Raw genomic sequence first — 15,569 nt, 5'->3', positions numbered from 1 at the left:
TTCTGAGTTCGAGGCAAGCCTGGAGCCTGGTCTACAAAGTGAGTTCCAGGACAGCCAGGGCTATACAGAGAAACCCTGTCTCGAAAAACCAAAAAAAAAAAAAAAAAAAACCAAAATAATAATAATAAAAGAAATATCTATTGGGCTAGAGAGATGGCTCAGAAGTTAAGAGCACTGACTGCTCCTGCAAAGGTCTGCAGTTTACGGCCACCCAGCCCTCTAGCCCTCTGCAGACACCCAGCATGCATATGGTGCACTTATACATGTAGACAAAGCACTTGTACACAAAATAGATGTTTAAAACGTTTTAAAAGAAGCATCCTGCCAGGCGTGGTGGCACATGCCTTTAATCCCAGCACTTGGGAGGCAGAGGCAAGTAGATTTCTGAGTTCAAGGCTGGCCTGGTCTACAGAGTGAGTTCCAGGACACACAGAGAAACCCTGTCTTGAAAAACCAAAAAAAGAAAGAAAGAAAGAAAGAAAGAAAGAAAGAAAGAAAGAAAGAAAGAAAGAAAGAAGAAGAAGCATCCTTTCTTACTGAGCCTGGTATAATCCTAGCTACTTTGGGGAGGCCAGCTTGGACTACAGAGATAGAAGAAAGAAAGAAAGAAAGAAAGAAAGAAAGAAAGAAAGAAAGAAAGAGAGAGAGAGAGAGAGAGAGAGAGAGAGAGACGGAAAGAGGGAGGGAGCAAAGGAAGGAAGGAAGACAGACAGACAAGGGGAGGGAGAATTCCAGCCTGCCCGTAATCTTTGGAGTGCTTGGGATTACAGACAGGTATGGCCAAACCTAGCTTGGGAAGAGCTTTAAGGAAGCCAGTAAAGACCCCATCAGGACAGACAGTTAGGCATGGACCTTGTGGGCCAGGGAGCAGGAAGCAGTGTCTGAAGCACCAAGGCAGGGGAGTAGCAATGGGCAGGGCCAAACTCCCCGGGCAGAACCCACTTCCTACTTTACTGAAGTACTGCAGTAGTCAGGCAGGGCTGGGCCTCCCCTTTCTGCCTTCCCCTTCACCTCTGTACAGAAAGCTCTGGCGACCTGCCTTGGATGCTTGCAGTGGGCAGGATGGAGGACGAAGAAGGCCCTGAGTATGGGAAACCAGACTTCGTGCTTTTGGATCAACTGACCATGGAGGACTTCATGAAGAACCTAGAGCTCAGGTAGATGTGAGGTGGGGGTGGGGATGCGGTACTGGGCTTCTTTCCTTCCTTTCCTCCCTTATCATCCACACAGACCTGAGAGAAGCCCTGAAGGTACCCTGGTCCCATCGTCAGGAATGGGGACAAGGCTACACATACCTAGACAATACAGGCTGAAATGATAGCATCTCCAGGAGATAATGGCCACTCAGAAAGTAACCAGCTGTCAGGAATGGAGCTGCCCAGCCACCCTCACAACACCCTGGTTGACAAGCCCAGAGTCCTGAGGAAGACAGGCAAAGGCATGGGGACCAGGAATGTACTGCATCTCCTCTCTGTCACCTGCTGATGCTTTCCCCCTGGGTCCCATGTGTGACCCGACTTGAGTTTCCTTAGGAACTCCAAAATGAAGTGCCCTCCACCCCAGAATCGCAATAATCGAAGCAAGCTGATATGATGCTGATATGATGTTCTGGGTTGGGAGTTGTTCATGGGAGGGGTCACAGGCTAGGACTAGGAGAATTGACAGTGCAGCCTGCTTTCTCACTGAAAAAAGCAGGGAGGGGTCCAGGAGCTAGAAGCACAGCATGTTAAATGGCCTTGTGTGCGGCTGGACTTCATACACACCTCCTAGGGAGGATTGTTGTGTGCTAGGAAGCTCCTTAGAGAGCAACTGGGGACCAGGAATCTCACTAGGTGCAGAGATGGAGGTCCTAGGCTGCCACATGGAGAGCTTTATCCAGGAAATGAGTTCAATGCTTTGTTAGACTGCCTCATTCTCTCGAAAAGCAAGCTCACAAGCATGCCCTCCATGCTTTGTATGCTGAGCCGAGGAAGACAGTGGCTGCAGGTCACAAAACTTGTAGTCCCAGGGCGTGACTTGTCAGAGGGGGCAGAGAAAGAGGAACCCTGAAGAGGCCTGCCTGGGGTTGAGCGGGCCCCACACACCGAGAGGACAGTTGGGGCCCCAAGGAGGCTAGTACTCCTCCCAGAGCACAAAACCCAAGAGAGGTACAGCCCTAGGTTCCTGCTTCTAATATGGTTAGTAAACGGAAGGGTGGAGGAGTTTGAGATGTGCTGGAGAGGGACGGTGGCCATGGCTGGGGTTGCAAAGACTAGCAAATCACCACGCTATGATTTGGGTGGGGCAGGGCGAGTCCCCTTCCGGATCTGGTCCCGCCTAGACTCTGAGACAGGAAACAACCAAGCCCCCCACCCCCCCCACCCCCCACTCTCTGGAAGAGTCCCCTTTTCACAGTCTCAGCCCAACTGCCCTGTAGGAGTCACCTGGGAAAGATGACCCCTGCAGGGCCGTTACCTTTGTGGGATAGATATTCCTGGTTCCTGAGACCTGAGCATCCTGGCAGAGAGCAGTGTGGACCACACCCTTTGCACTGTGCTGAGGGCTGCTCTGGGTGGCTCAGCTTACTGAGGATGGCACCAAGGGGTCTTAAGTCAGTGAGGTCCCTTTTCTCTTCTCTATGCTCTTTCTGGGAGGGGGTGCTGACTGCTCGAGGCCTCCCACGTGGGCCTCTCATGGATGTGAATATAGAAGTCTTGTTATGCTATACCCAGGTTTGAGAAGGGCCGTATCTATACCTACATTGGTGAGGTGCTCGTATCCGTGAACCCCTACCAGGAACTGCCATTGTATGGGCCAGAGGCCATTGCCAAGTACCAGGGCCGCGAGCTCTATGAGCGACCACCTCATCTTTACGCCGTGGCCAATGCTGCTTACAAGGCAATGAAGCGCAGATCCAGGGACACCTGCATCGTCATCTCAGGTACCTGTCCCGGTAAACCAGATGCCGGAGCCACGCCTGACTAAGAAATGAGGGTGATGGTGCTTCCACATTTGTGGGTTGGACTGGGACAAGGATCTGGGCTAGTGGTACCCAACCCAGTTGGTTCTATCATTTCCTATCTTCTCGGCAGGGGAGAGTGGGGCAGGGAAGACAGAAGCCAGCAAGCACATCATGCAGTACATTGCTGCTGTCACCAACCCAAGCCAGAGGGCTGAGGTGGAGAGGTGAGCACTGGGGTCCCAGCTGGGTTGAAGCTTCTTTGCTAGGGAAGGGCCTTGGACTAGAAAGGAAAAGAAGAAGAAGAAGAAGGAAGAAACAAAGAAAAAGAAAAAAGAAAGGTAAAGGCCAGCTTAAGCCACTTTCTGTTGGGAAGGCTCCAGGCTGCTGCCCGAGTTCTAAAGCCACACCAGGGACCTTCCAGATGTAGGAGGTGAGATTCAGCCAAGGAATATACACTGCCAGTTGGGGAGGGGATAGTATCAACAGGTAGTTATCAAGTGTCTCAAAGCAGGACAGGGAACATCTTGGGGAGCCCACAGAAGCCTGGAGAAATTGGCAGCCTAGTAAGAGGGTCAGGCAGGCAAATTCCAGCTGCCTGATCCAGAAAATGGGCTGGTCTGCCTGGTCCTCCACTCCCCATACAGGCCCTGCAGAAGTCTTAGCTTGTCTCTTCCTGTAGTGATTGGTGTTGTGGTAGAGGCTGGCAGGACGCTTGCGGGAATGTCAGTGCCCCAGCATGGAACCATTACTACCCATCTGTAGCGAAAGATCTACTGCAAAACAGATGGGTCATGGGGAATGGGCACGCAGCATTTGCTGAACACGCTAGACCACTCAGTCCCTCACAGCCAGCCAGCTCAGCTTCCGGGCCCATCCCGAGATGCTGCAGTTGTTTTTAGATGGGGATGTTGCACTGACCCTACGGCCCCTCTGTCCACAGGGTGAAGAATGTGCTCCTCAAGTCCACCTGTGTGCTCGAAGCCTTTGGCAATGCCCGCACCAATCGCAACCACAACTCCAGCCGCTTTGGCAAGTACATGGACATCAACTTCGACTTCAAGGGGGATCCTGTTGGTGGACACATCCACAGCTACCTGCTGGAGAAGGTGGGCAGCTTGGCTGCGGAGACCCTTCCCCTCCGCGAAAGGCCCCGGGGACTGGGAGCACACTGATTTGTTAGGAAGACAGAGTTCTTAGTGGCTCTTCCCCAGGCTTCAGTGTCCCTCTGTCCCAGCGTTCTTGATCCCGGGCTACTTTCCACCTGGAAACACATGATGGGGTCGCTGGTACAGACACCCTCCCAGGCTGGAATCCAATTACCCCTCTTGCCTCAGTCTAGGGTTCTCAAGCAACATGTAGGTGAGAGGAACTTCCATGCCTTCTACCAGGTAAAGCCTCTGTGAGTGGAGAGGGGATGAGAGTTAGCAAACAGGAGAAGCAGGGAGGGGCAAGCGGCTGGACCTGTCCTCCATCCCTTCTTCACTACCCCCAATTTTCCCTCCCTATCCCACACTAACCTGCCCCCAACCACTGACTTTATTCCCCTAACCTCTATCGCAAGCATAATACCCCAGACACCAAAGGCTGGGGGATCCTTGAGAGATGTCCCAACATCAGACACCAAGAGAATATGAGAGGACACAGTCAGTTTTTTCTATGGGTTCTGTGCCTGAGTCATCCTGTTTCTGCTGGGGGATGGGATTGGTAGAGGAGGGGCCTTGGAACCCAGTGCCTGACTAAAGAACTTCTGTGCCCTTCAGTTGCTTCGAGGCAGTGAGGACCAAGAGCTGCAAGGACTGCATCTGGAAAGAAATCCTGCTGTGTATAATTTCACGCGTCAGGGAGCTGGGCTCAACATGGGTGTGCACAATGTGAGGGCAAGGGGTACGGGTCTGTCAGACTCAGGGAGTGGACAGTGATTAGCTTAGGCCAGATACAGGATGAGCAAGTGCCAGGGATGGAAGAATTGGGATTCGTGGAGGAGAAGGGGTGGGGTGAGCAGGTGCCAGCAATGGAGATCTGAGATTAGGTTAGGTTAAGGGCAGACTTCCAGGGCCTATGTTAGCCTGGATGGTAAACACCTTCCACCCTAGGCCTTGGACAGTGATGAGAAGAGCCACCAAGGAGTGATGGAGGCCATGAGGATCATCGGCTTCAGTCCTGACGAGGTGGAGTCCATCCATCGCATCCTTGCCGCCATATTACACCTGGTGAGCTTGGCTTGGAAGACCTGGGAGGGCTAACTCCCTGCCTGGGAGCCTCCAGAGGGGAAGGATTTGACTCACTGGGGATATTCCAGCTGAGCTGCCTCCCTCCTCTGCTGAGTCTGAGTTGGCGAAGCACAGGAGGGGTCTGGAAGAGGCTGTGCTCCTCAACAGCTCAGCCTTGAAGATCAAGCCTTTGGCACCTCGGCCTGATAGCTATTCCTCAGCAACTTTTGGCTTCAGTTCTCTTTAAAAGGCCCAAGTTGAAGGCTTTAGAACTCTGTCATGTCTGTGTTCCACAGTGATTAGTAGACAGTATTGTCTAAGTGGAAGCTGTGACTCCCATATCCACACCCTCTGCCTTCCTTCCTTCCTTCTCTCCATCCAAAGGAGAGCTAGGCTCCTTTGGAGACATGGAGCCTAGCCTGTTCACGGACTCTTCATCACCAGGGAAACATCGAGTTTGTGGAGACAGAGGAAAATGGACCACAGAAAGGAGGCCTGGAAGTGGCTGATGAGGCCCTGGTAGGATATGTGGCCAAGCTGACAGCCACTCCCAGAGACCTTGTTCTGCGAACCCTGCTGGCTCGAACAGTGGCTTCAGGAGGCCGAGAAGTCATTGAGAAGAGCCACACCGTGGCTGAGGCCAGCTATGCCCGGGATGCCTGTGCAAAGGTATTCTCAGAGTAGTTGGAGGGAGAAACCATGGAGGTATGATAGGAACAGTGAGCTGGTAGCACAAAACATGCTCTGCTCCAGGCGATGTACCAGCGACTGTTTGAGTGGGTTGTGAACAAGATCAATAGCATCATGGAACCCCGAAACCGAGACCCTCGGTGTGATGGCAAGGATACTGTCATTGGGGTGCTGGACATTTACGGCTTTGAGGTGTTCCCTGTCAACAGGTAGGCAACACAGAAAACCCCATCTGTACCTTTGACCCCGCCCGTAACCACTGAGGCCACCAGAAACTTTGGTTACTCCAAGAGGAAGAAATGTTTAGATTTTCCTGTTGGTCCTTGAGTATTCTAAGTTTGCCTTGTCTGTGCCCTCAGTCAGTTAGGTAACTTGATGGCAGGCAAAACTTGGGGTCTCACCTCTCTCTCTCTCTCCCTCTCTCTCTCTCTCTCTCTCTCTCCCTTCTTCCTTCCCTCCCTCTCTCCCTCCCTCCCTCCCTCTTTCTTGTTCTTGTTTGCTTGTGTTTTGTTTTGTTTTGTTTTGTTTTGTTTTTCCAGATAGGATTTTCTATGTAACAGAGTTCTGGCTGGCCTGGACTAGCTTTGTAGACCAGGCTGACCTTGAACTCACAGAGCTCTGTCTGCCTTTGCCTCCCAAGTGCTAGGATTAAAAATGTCTGGCACCACACCCAGCCCTTCTCTTCTCTTGGTGGTGGCTCCCTCCCAAGTCCATTCTGGGACATGGAGTGGTAGGGTGGAGAGTTTATAAGCTACGGTGCAGAGACATTAGAAGAGAGGCAGCTGTCCATCACTACCTACCTCCACCTCCCGAGGAGTGAACCCCTCTAAGGTCCCACCCTGCCCCCAGCTTTGAGCAGTTCTGCATCAACTACTGCAACGAGAAGCTGCAGCAGCTCTTTATCCAGCTTATCCTGAAGCAAGAGCAGGAGGAGTATGAGCGAGAGGGCATCGCCTGGCAGACCGTGAGCACAGCAGCTGGGCTGGGGGAGGGGAGTTGGTGGCAGTCAGGGAGGAGGGAATCTTAGGAGCCTCCTGTGACCTGGAGAGTGCTAAGCCAGCTCTGTGCATGGGGACATGACTGGCTGGTGTCAGGAGTTTTTCTAGAGCCTCTCTTCTGGCCGTCTCCACTTCAGATCGAGTACTTCAACAACGCTACCATTGTGGAACTTGTAGAGCAGCCCCACAGAGGCATCCTGGCTGTGTTAGATGAAGCCTGCAGCACGGCAGGCCCCATCACTGACCGAATCTTCCTGCAGACCCTGGACACACACCACCGCCACCACCCACACTATTCCAGCCGCCAGGTGTTCTAGCTGTCCCCATGCTGTGGCAGCTCAGAGGGTGGGACACACAGACAGGTTCCGATGCTCATCCCACATGGGGTTCTTGGACAACTTAGCCTGATGGCACTAAAGTCACAGTTACCTCTGTCCAGCAAGGGTGACTGCAGGATTGTCCCTTTGTGTAAACTACAAAGTTGCCCCCATTGTCTGTGTCTTACCTTGGCCTATCCCATAGCTTTGCCCTACGGACAAGACCATGGAGTTTGGCCGAGACTTCCAGATCAAACACTATGCAGGCGATGTCACGTAAGTCCCCCCCTAAGTCCCAAGAAGCATAGATACAGGAAAGGCACAAAATTTTATGTCTCACCCCAGCTGTATGTATCTAGAAGCTCTTTTAAAAGACCCAGGTCAAATGGGGCATGGTGGCACATGCCTTTAATCCTAGCACTTGGAAGCAGATGTCTGTAAGTTCAAAGCCAGCCTGCTTTATATAATGACTTCCAGGACAGCCAGGACTACATGATGGGAGTCTCTGTTAACAAAAACAACAGAAAAACTAACAACAAAATGCCACTCCAGAGCACTACTCAATCCCTGTCATTGAGGGACTTTCGGGTTGGAAGGTGAAGCCCAGAAAGCCAGAACCCTGCATTTCCCTTTTTCTTCTCTTTCTTCTCTTGTCTTGCCCTCCCCTCCCTCCCTTCCTCTATTTCTTCTTTCTTTCTTGGTTCTGAAGATGAAATTTGGGTCCTTGTGTGCATGGTAGGCAAGTGCTGTGCTAGTGAGCTGCCTCCCCAGTCTTTACATGTTCTACATAGGTTGTTACTAGAGAGCCCAGTCTAACCAAGAAGGTTCTCCCGCCTCAGCCTTCCAGTTGCTGGGATTGTGTGTGTGTCCTGGTTAAGATCCTGCATTGATAATTAGTCCCCCGGTGAGGGCTCACTGCAGTCCCTAGACACCTCTCCTAGTTTGCTTTCTGTTGCTACGATAAAGACAATGACCCAAAGCAACTTGGGGAGGAAAATGTTTATCTCTGTCACACACTCCATTTGCAGTTCATCACTGAGGGAAACAGGGACGGGAAAGGAAGCACAGGCCATGGAGAGTGGTGCTTGATGCTTACTTACCGTGGCGCCTTCAGCCTGCATTCTTACGTAACCCAGGACCGCCTTCCCAGGGATGGTTCTGTTCACAGTGGTCTGTGCCCTCTCACATCAATCAAGAGAATGTCCCAGGGCTGGAGAGATGGCTCGGTGTTGAAGAGCAGTGTCTGCTCTTGGGTTGGATTCCCAGAACCTACATGACAGCCTGTAACTGTCAGAACTCTAGTCCTAGGGGATCTGATGCTTCTGGTCTCCACGGGTACCATAGACACAGTGATGCACAGACATACCCATAAACATACATAAAATAATGATACATGAATGAATCTTTTAAAAATTATTAAAAAACCCAAAATGTCCCACCGACTTGCCTACAATCTGACGGGGTCATTTTCTTAATTGAGGTCTGCAATTCTCAGACAACTCTGGCTTGTGGCATGTTGACAAAAACTACCCAGCACACTGCCTCTGAGCATCAAAGCCTAGATTTTCTTTCTGGAGTTGTGATAACGACCGATAATTTATCTCTCTCATTCCTCTCTAAAGAGAATTTGAGGCAACTCAGAGAAATATTGTGTTTGATGCAAGCTTCCCAAGGAGGGGAAATAGACAATCACACACTTGTTCACAGTAATCCGCGCCTTTGATCTTCACTGGTGCTACAAGCAGATCCAATATTTATCAATAAACTTTCTAGTAGTCCAAGAGCCAGATCATTATTCACGGGCTCTTATACCACAAAGTTGAACTTCACTGTTACTGTAATTGCTGGTATTTGTAGAAACTCAGTACAAGAATACTTTGTTCAAGTATTTAATGTACATGGAGAAGCAGAGAGATTGGATAGCTTTTCCAAAGCCACTCAGTGCACACGTAGAAGACGTAGGATTTGGTGCTGCGATGCTTGGCTTTAGGCCTGGAGCCTTAACCTTTGAGTCCGTTCCCCAGAGGGAAACTTATCCTGAGGAGAACAGGTGTAGGTGACAAGGTGAACGCAGATGTGAGGGACCCAGAAGAGGGTAGCAGGCTGGGAGAAACTGAGTCAGGTAATTAGAGACAGGTGGCAGAAGGTGGGGGACTTCTTGGTAGCCTGACCCTTAATCTACTCTCCAACTCTGGTCTTGGTCAGGTACTCTGTGGAAGGCTTCATTGACAAGAATAGAGACTCTCTCTTCCAGGACTTCAAACGGCTGCTGTACAATAGGTGAGCACAGCTTGCAGGGCCAGGATTAGACTCTTCAGGGACTCTGGGGTCTAATCCCTACTTAACTCACAGACAGCCTGAGGTTCAAGACTAAAACTATGTAGCTATATTGGGTCAGGTGGGCTTTGCCCTGCCATGGTATCTGGGTAAATGTAGCATATGTCTTCAGTGTGGATCCCACCTTGCGAGCCATGTGGCCTGACGGGCAACAGGACATCACGGAAGTGACCAAGCGTCCCCTGACAGCCGGCACACTCTTTAAGAATTCCATGGTTGCCCTGGTGGAAAACTTGGCTTCCAAGGTATTACCTTTCAAATCCTTCTCTGTGCTCTGGACACACATCATGGAGGGACATTCTTGTTCTCTCTGCTTGAACCCTGTCTGCCCTGCTGGCGACAGAGCAATGGCAGACTTTGAAACTAGCATACCCCTAGCCCACTGCCTCCTGGGTAAGCTGGGAGTCACACAGACAGGAAATCAGCACTAAGCTTTCTAGAGGAGCTTCAGGCCAAAAGTCAGAGAATCAATTGGTGGGGAGGGTATGGAAGGGTGTGTTAACCACAGAACATCCAGAAATGGCAACCTCTCTGGGAAGATGGGACGAAGTGGGGCTGGAGAGGCTCCTATCTCCTTCCTGGACAGACCTAGCTCTGAGCCCTGCCTGCCAGGTCTCTGGGGCCCTTGTTCTGCCGTGATTTCAATGGTCCCATCTCTGCTATCCCAGGCTCTTAGGGACCTGAGAAGCCCTGGCTTCTTGAGGCAGGACCCACAGAAATGACTGGCTTAAGCCCCTAAGCATTCTGTCCCTATAGGAACCCTTCTATGTCCGCTGCATCAAACCCAACGAAGACAAGGTGGCTGGGCGGCTCGATGAAGCCCACTGTCGTCACCAGGTCGAATACCTGGGACTATTGGAGAATGTGAGGGTCCGCAGGGCTGGCTTTGCTTCCCGGCAGCCCTACCCTCGATTCCTGCTCAGGTACAGGCTCCCACACCTGTTACAGTGTGAGCCATGGCTTCTGTGTGGAATTTAGGGGGTGGGAGCAGAGAGACCCTAAATAATGTCTTGCATCATAATACAAGTTAGGGCCAGTGCACCTCCAGGCCCAAGGCAACAAAATGTCTGTGAGAAAATCTGGAAAGATGTGTGTGTGTGTGAACACGTGTACAAGTGCAAGCTTAAATGTGAGGACACAAGCAGCAGGCATGGGAAGAAAGGTGGTGAGGGCGTGCCCACAGTGCCATGGTGGTCCCAGAACCATACTGGCATGACTTCAGCTCTGAGAATTCCTAGTCCCCCTACATTCTCCCCAGGGCTGGCAAGGGAGGGGGGACTCGTGTGTACTGCCTGATGCCAAGTACCACCATCATGTCCTGTGGCGACAGGTACAAGATGACCTGTGAGTACACGTGGCCCAACCACCTGCTGGGCTCTGACCGGGATGCGGTGAGCGCCCTGCTGGAACAGCATGGGCTGCAAGGGGATGTGGCCTTTGGCCACAGCAAGCTGTTCATCCGATCCCCAAGGACGCTGGTCACTCTGGAGCAGAGCCGAGCTCGCCTGATTCCCATCATTGTGTTATTGCTGCAGAAGGTAAGAGGAGAGGGTGCTAAATGGACCCCCGTCACGGTAGGGACCGGTGTCCACACAGATCGTGCAGAATATGCCTCCCCGGTTCCACTCCTGATGGCGTTCCTGATATCTTGAAGCCATGTGTGGGTCCCTGGCTTGTAGGATGTTCAGTCTTAGTTCTGATGATCACACTCTGTCCCTCTGTCTCCAGGAGCCATGGAGAAAATCTCCGTCCCTCTCTCCTCTCTCCCACACAAGCTTTCTCCCTAGGGTGTCTACAAGGCCTGGGGTACATGAGCTCCTCTTTTCTGAGTATTGAGCAGAGTTTGGGGTCCTCGAGTGCTGCATGCCTACCTAAGAGCAAGCCTCCAGACAGACTTGGCTCTAAAGAGCAGAAGACATGGCAGCCAGCCTTCTCTGAGACAAGACTCAGGAAAGACTAAGGGCCATACCTAGACTCAGGAGGCTAGTGTCTTGCTGGTAATGAGCCCATGCCCATTCCATGTGTTCCATCCAGGCTTGGCGGGGCACCCTGGCTAGGTGGCACTGCCGGCGACTAAGGGCCATCTACACCATCATGCGCTGGTTCCGGAGGCACAAGGTGCGTGCTCACCTGATTGAACTACAGCGCCGGTTCCAGGCTGCACGGCAGCCCCCACTCTATGGCCGTGACCTTGTGTGGCCCACACCTCCTGCTGTGCTGCAGCCCTTCCAGGACACTTGCCGTGTTCTCTTCAGCAGGTACCATCCTCAGCCCACCACTCGACTTCCCAGTCAGGCAGTGTCCTTTGCATACTTGAGCCTGACTGGGAGACACATCACTGAACTCTTCACCCTCAAGAAGCAGGAAGATAGAGCTGAGTGACATTCAGTGGCCACCCGTGTGCCGTGACTGTCCTGGCACTGTGCTGGGCCAGTGTCCTGGTCTTCACAAGGGAACTAGCTAGTCAAGACTGGGAAATGAGGACTCTGTGTTGGTATGGACCTTGACTTCTCAGTAGAAGTAGACAAAGCAAGTGTCAGACAGGTGCATGATGCCTCTGGGTTTGGAGGCTGTCTCCTAGCTACGGACACTGAGTACAAAGGACCAAGGCCAGAGAGGTAGGCAGGGATTGGGACCCAAAGGACAGTCAACATCAGATTAAGAAATGGCTCTTTGACCGGGCAGTGGTGGTGCACACCTTTAATCCCAGCACTTGGGAGGCAGAGGCAGGCAGATCTCTGAGTTCAAGGCCAGTCTGGTCTACAGAGTGAGTTCCAGGATAGCCAAGGCTACACAGAGAAACCCTGTCTTGAAAAAACAAAAACAAAAACAGAAACAAAACAAAACAACAACAAAAAAAGAAATGGCTCTTTGGGGGAAAGGACTGGAGGAGGGATGAACGAGACAGGCATCTTCTGATCCCTGTCCTCTTCAAGGTGGCGGGCACGGCAGTTAGTGAAGAACATCCCTCCTTCAGACATGATCCAGATCAAGGCCAAGGTGGCTGCTATGGGGGCCTTGCAAGGATTGCGGCAGGACTGGGGTTGCCAGCGGGCCTGGGCCCGAGACTACCTGTCCTCTGTGAGTAGTGCTCAGATCCAGGGGAATGGAGGGGCTGAGAACTGGCACTGCCATGGGTTTTACCAGCCATTCTGTCCATCCTGGGGTTGCCTGACCTGCTGAACCCTCTTCTTGGTCCTGTCCTAAGGGTTCATGCTTCAGGTTTGATCCCTGAGAGTCTTGTGTTCACAGGTATAGCTGCCCCTCATGTTCTCAATTACAGTGCCCCATCAGGCACAAGCACACACATATGTATGCATACACACAGACAGACAGACAAACACACCAATACTTATGCTGCCCCGGCTCCCTTCACTTCACCTGGCTGCTGTAAGTTTACCATCTCTCGTAGCTTGCCTTCGGTTGCTGTGATAAATACTGTAACCAAACACATCTCAGAGAGAAAAAGTTTCATTTCAGTTTACAGATTACAGAGCATCATACAGCAAAGCAAAAATAGGAACCCGGGGCAGGGTCTGAAGCAGAAATCATGGAGGAATGCTGCTTAGTGGCTCTCTCTCCCTGGCCTACTCAGCTATCATTTTAAGCACCCCAGGCCCTCCTGCCTAGGGATAACACCACCCACAGTGGACAGAGTCCTCCTATATCAGTTAAAAACCAAAAAAATGCTACATAGACCTGGCCACAGGCCAATCTGGTGGAGGCAGTTCCTTAAATGAAGTTCTCTCTTCCCTGGGTGTGTCAAGTTGACAACTGGTGCTAACTATGACACCATCCTGGATCTCTGTGTGGTTGAGTGAGACATGTAACCCGTTTTTGCCTTCCTAAAGCTTTCTCTAGAACTACACATATAGGCCAGGCCAGCCAGGCTAATATACAGGATAAGGAGATGGCTAGACTGTCAAAAGAGTGAAGTTCTGTGCCCTTTGTTTCATAGAAACCATGTGCTCAGCTGCTTATCTATGCACAGGGCCTTGACTGAGGTTTCCCAAGGTGAAGGACAGTTGTGGTGCTTTGGTGAGAGTTTCTGTCAGTCAAGCATGATCCCAGACCCTATCCCAAGCCCCCTTTTTCCATCATCTGCCCTCAGGACACTGACAACCCCACAGCTTCCCATCTGTTTGCTGAGCAACTAAAGGCACTTCGGGAGAAAGATGGCTTTGGCTCTGTGCTTTTCTCCAGCCATGTGCGCAAGGTTGGTACTTGGCCTGGAGGTCATGGGGAACAAAGACTGGAGGGACTCAGGAGAGACCTGAGACAGCCTCAGCCCAGGTTTGGTTACTTCTGATACTCCCGAAACCAGCATCCTTGGTCAGCCAGTGAGGAAAGAACAAAGGGAGGAACTGCTGGGCCAGGGAAAGGATGGGCGGTACCAGCCTGGACTCAGGCATCTCTTCTGCAGGTGAATCGCTTCCGCAAGAGCCGGGACCGGGCCCTTCTGCTCACAGATCGGTATCTGTACAAGCTGGAGCCTGGACGACAGTACCGGGTGATGCGGGCTGTGCCTCTGGAGGCGGTGAGCACTGTAGATATACTATAGCAACTGTAGCGTGTCTGTGAGGACCCTGGGAGCCTATACCTCTCCTCTCCATGGTTTGCTAGTGATTAATAACCCAGATCATCCTTAGCTGATGGCAGCACTCCTCTGAAAAACCTATAGTGGCTTTCTCTCTCAAGTACCTTGACAACCCCCCCACTCATACCTTCATGTTCCAGCCAAGCCAAATGGTCCCTCTCTCTGCCTTTGCTTTTTTTTAGGGGGTCCCTTGCCTGCGTAGATCTGAGCCCTCACCATAGTTTTCAGCCACCTTCTGTGGGACCCTGTCCCTTCCTTTGCCTGGCTCTATAGCTACTTGGTCCTTTGCTCCCAATATTTTTTTTTCCTAGAAGGGCAAGGAGAAGCCCTACTAGACAGGGATCAGGCTGTGTCATGCCTGAGTCTCCTACCTCTGGTGACTTCATTGCTGTGAGAGTCAAAGGACCAGTGGTGTCACCCTCTTGTGATAGAGTGGCTTCATTCTAGTGTGGCAATAAAAATGTTTCCAAAGTAAACTAAGCCAAACGTCATCTCCACAGTCATAGCAGCACACAACAAGAATGTAAACTTTTCTATTATGGCACACACTTCCACTGCATGATGTCATGTCAATCTTCCCCTCCGTCAGTGGGGCTCAGAGAGGAAAGCCAAGGACGGCAGGTGGGTGGCTGGACACTGGAGCGGACACTCCGCCAAGGGCAATGCTCCCCAGGTGGTGCTCAGGAAAGTCCTCCTGGAAGGAAGTGGTTGGCTTGATGTGACCCTGACTCCAAGCTGTCTTCTCAGGTGACAGGGCTGAGTGTGACCAGTGGAAGAGATCAGCTGGTGGTGTTACATGCCCAAGGCTATGATGATCTTGTAGTGTGTCTACACCGTTCCCAACCACCACTGGACAATCGAATTGGGGAGCTGGTGGGCATGCTGGCTGCACACTGCCAGGGGTGAGTCTGGGGTCATTCGGGGATGTAAGCAAACAGAGCTCTACCACTCTGACCCGCTGCCCTTCCTGTTGCAGAGAGGGACGAACTCTGGAGGTCCGTGTCTCTGACTGCATCCCACTGAGCCAGCGTGGTGCCCGGCGCCTCATTTCTGTGGAGCCCAGGCCAGAGCAGCCTGAGCCAGATTTCCAAAGCAGCCGTAGCACCTTTACCCTCCTCTGGCCAAGCCACTGAGCAAGGCCAAACCAGTTTAACCTGGTTTCCACGCTGTTCTAAATACCTGGTCTTGACTGCACTAAAGGCCAGGACTTGTCTACCCTTACATGGAACATTGCAAAATAAAGATGTTATATTTGTTTTCAGTGTGGCTGCCACTGCTTTGGCCAGTGTTACCCAGCATTCCCTGATAATGCACTGTGCGACCACATAAACTAAAGAAAGAGGCCTGAGGACCCAGTCCTGAAGTGAGTGACAGGACCTCCGATCTCAGGACCCCAACCCAGAGATAGGCTAGATGTAGAGTCCATGGTCTGAGTGAGGCATTCATTCTCCATGCTTCCCTGGACACCCAAGGCTGCCA

At 51.8% G+C, this 15,569-nt stretch overlaps 1 protein-coding gene across 5 annotated transcripts; it reads left to right on the top strand.

Moving 5' to 3' along the window:
• Window positions 1-938: 938 nt before the first annotated feature.
• On the top strand, window positions 939-15,351 carry Myo1g (myosin IG). Of its 5 annotated transcripts, none has more exons than XM_006514702.1 (22): window positions 939-1,157; window positions 2,776-2,920; window positions 3,072-3,165; window positions 3,882-4,047; window positions 4,276-4,329; window positions 4,702-4,812; window positions 5,035-5,151; window positions 5,596-5,820; window positions 5,905-6,050; window positions 6,691-6,805; window positions 6,977-7,147; window positions 7,362-7,432; window positions 9,362-9,436; window positions 9,606-9,738; window positions 10,250-10,416; window positions 10,824-11,031; window positions 11,528-11,751; window positions 12,430-12,574; window positions 13,605-13,709; window positions 13,917-14,030; window positions 14,838-14,992; window positions 15,067-15,351. In XM_006514702.1, exons 2-22 carry the CDS (start codon window positions 2,881-2,883, stop codon window positions 15,221-15,223), a joined length of 2,793 nt encoding a protein of 930 aa, XP_006514765.1. In that variant the 5' UTR covers window positions 939-1,157; window positions 2,776-2,880; the 3' UTR covers window positions 15,224-15,351. The 5 variants fall into 5 exon arrangements, 4 of the variants coding, with proteins under 4 accessions (XP_006514765.1, NP_848534.2, XP_030101867.1 ...); NM_178440.4 differs by having other exon boundaries at window positions 941-1,157; window positions 2,712-2,920; XM_030246007.1 differs by lacking the exon at window positions 939-1,157 and adding an exon at window positions 2,081-2,177.
• The last annotated feature ends 218 nt before the right edge of the window (window positions 15,352-15,569 follow it).

Source organism: Mus musculus, chromosome 11 (assembly GCF_000001635.26).
Source record: "Mus musculus strain C57BL/6J chromosome 11, GRCm38.p6 C57BL/6J".
NCBI classification, from domain to species: Eukaryota; Metazoa; Chordata; class Mammalia; order Rodentia; family Muridae; genus Mus; species Mus musculus.
Note: the sequence above shows the minus strand (reverse complement) of the source record. Positions and strands in the feature narration are given on the sequence as shown.

Bases quoted from the DNA above. Each gene is read 5' to 3' on its own strand.
- Myo1g (XM_006514700.1), top strand. From the start codon at position 2,433: ATGACCCCTGCAGGGCCGTTACCTTTGTGGGATAGATATTCCTGGTTC. The intron at 2,591-2,711 runs GTCAGTGAGGTC...TGCTATACCCAG, and splicing joins ATGGCACCAAGGGGTCTTAA to GTTTGAGAAGGGCCGTATCT. The intron at 11,752-12,429 runs GTACCATCCTCA...GTCCTCTTCAAG, and splicing joins TGCCGTGTTCTCTTCAGCAG to GTGGCGGGCACGGCAGTTAG.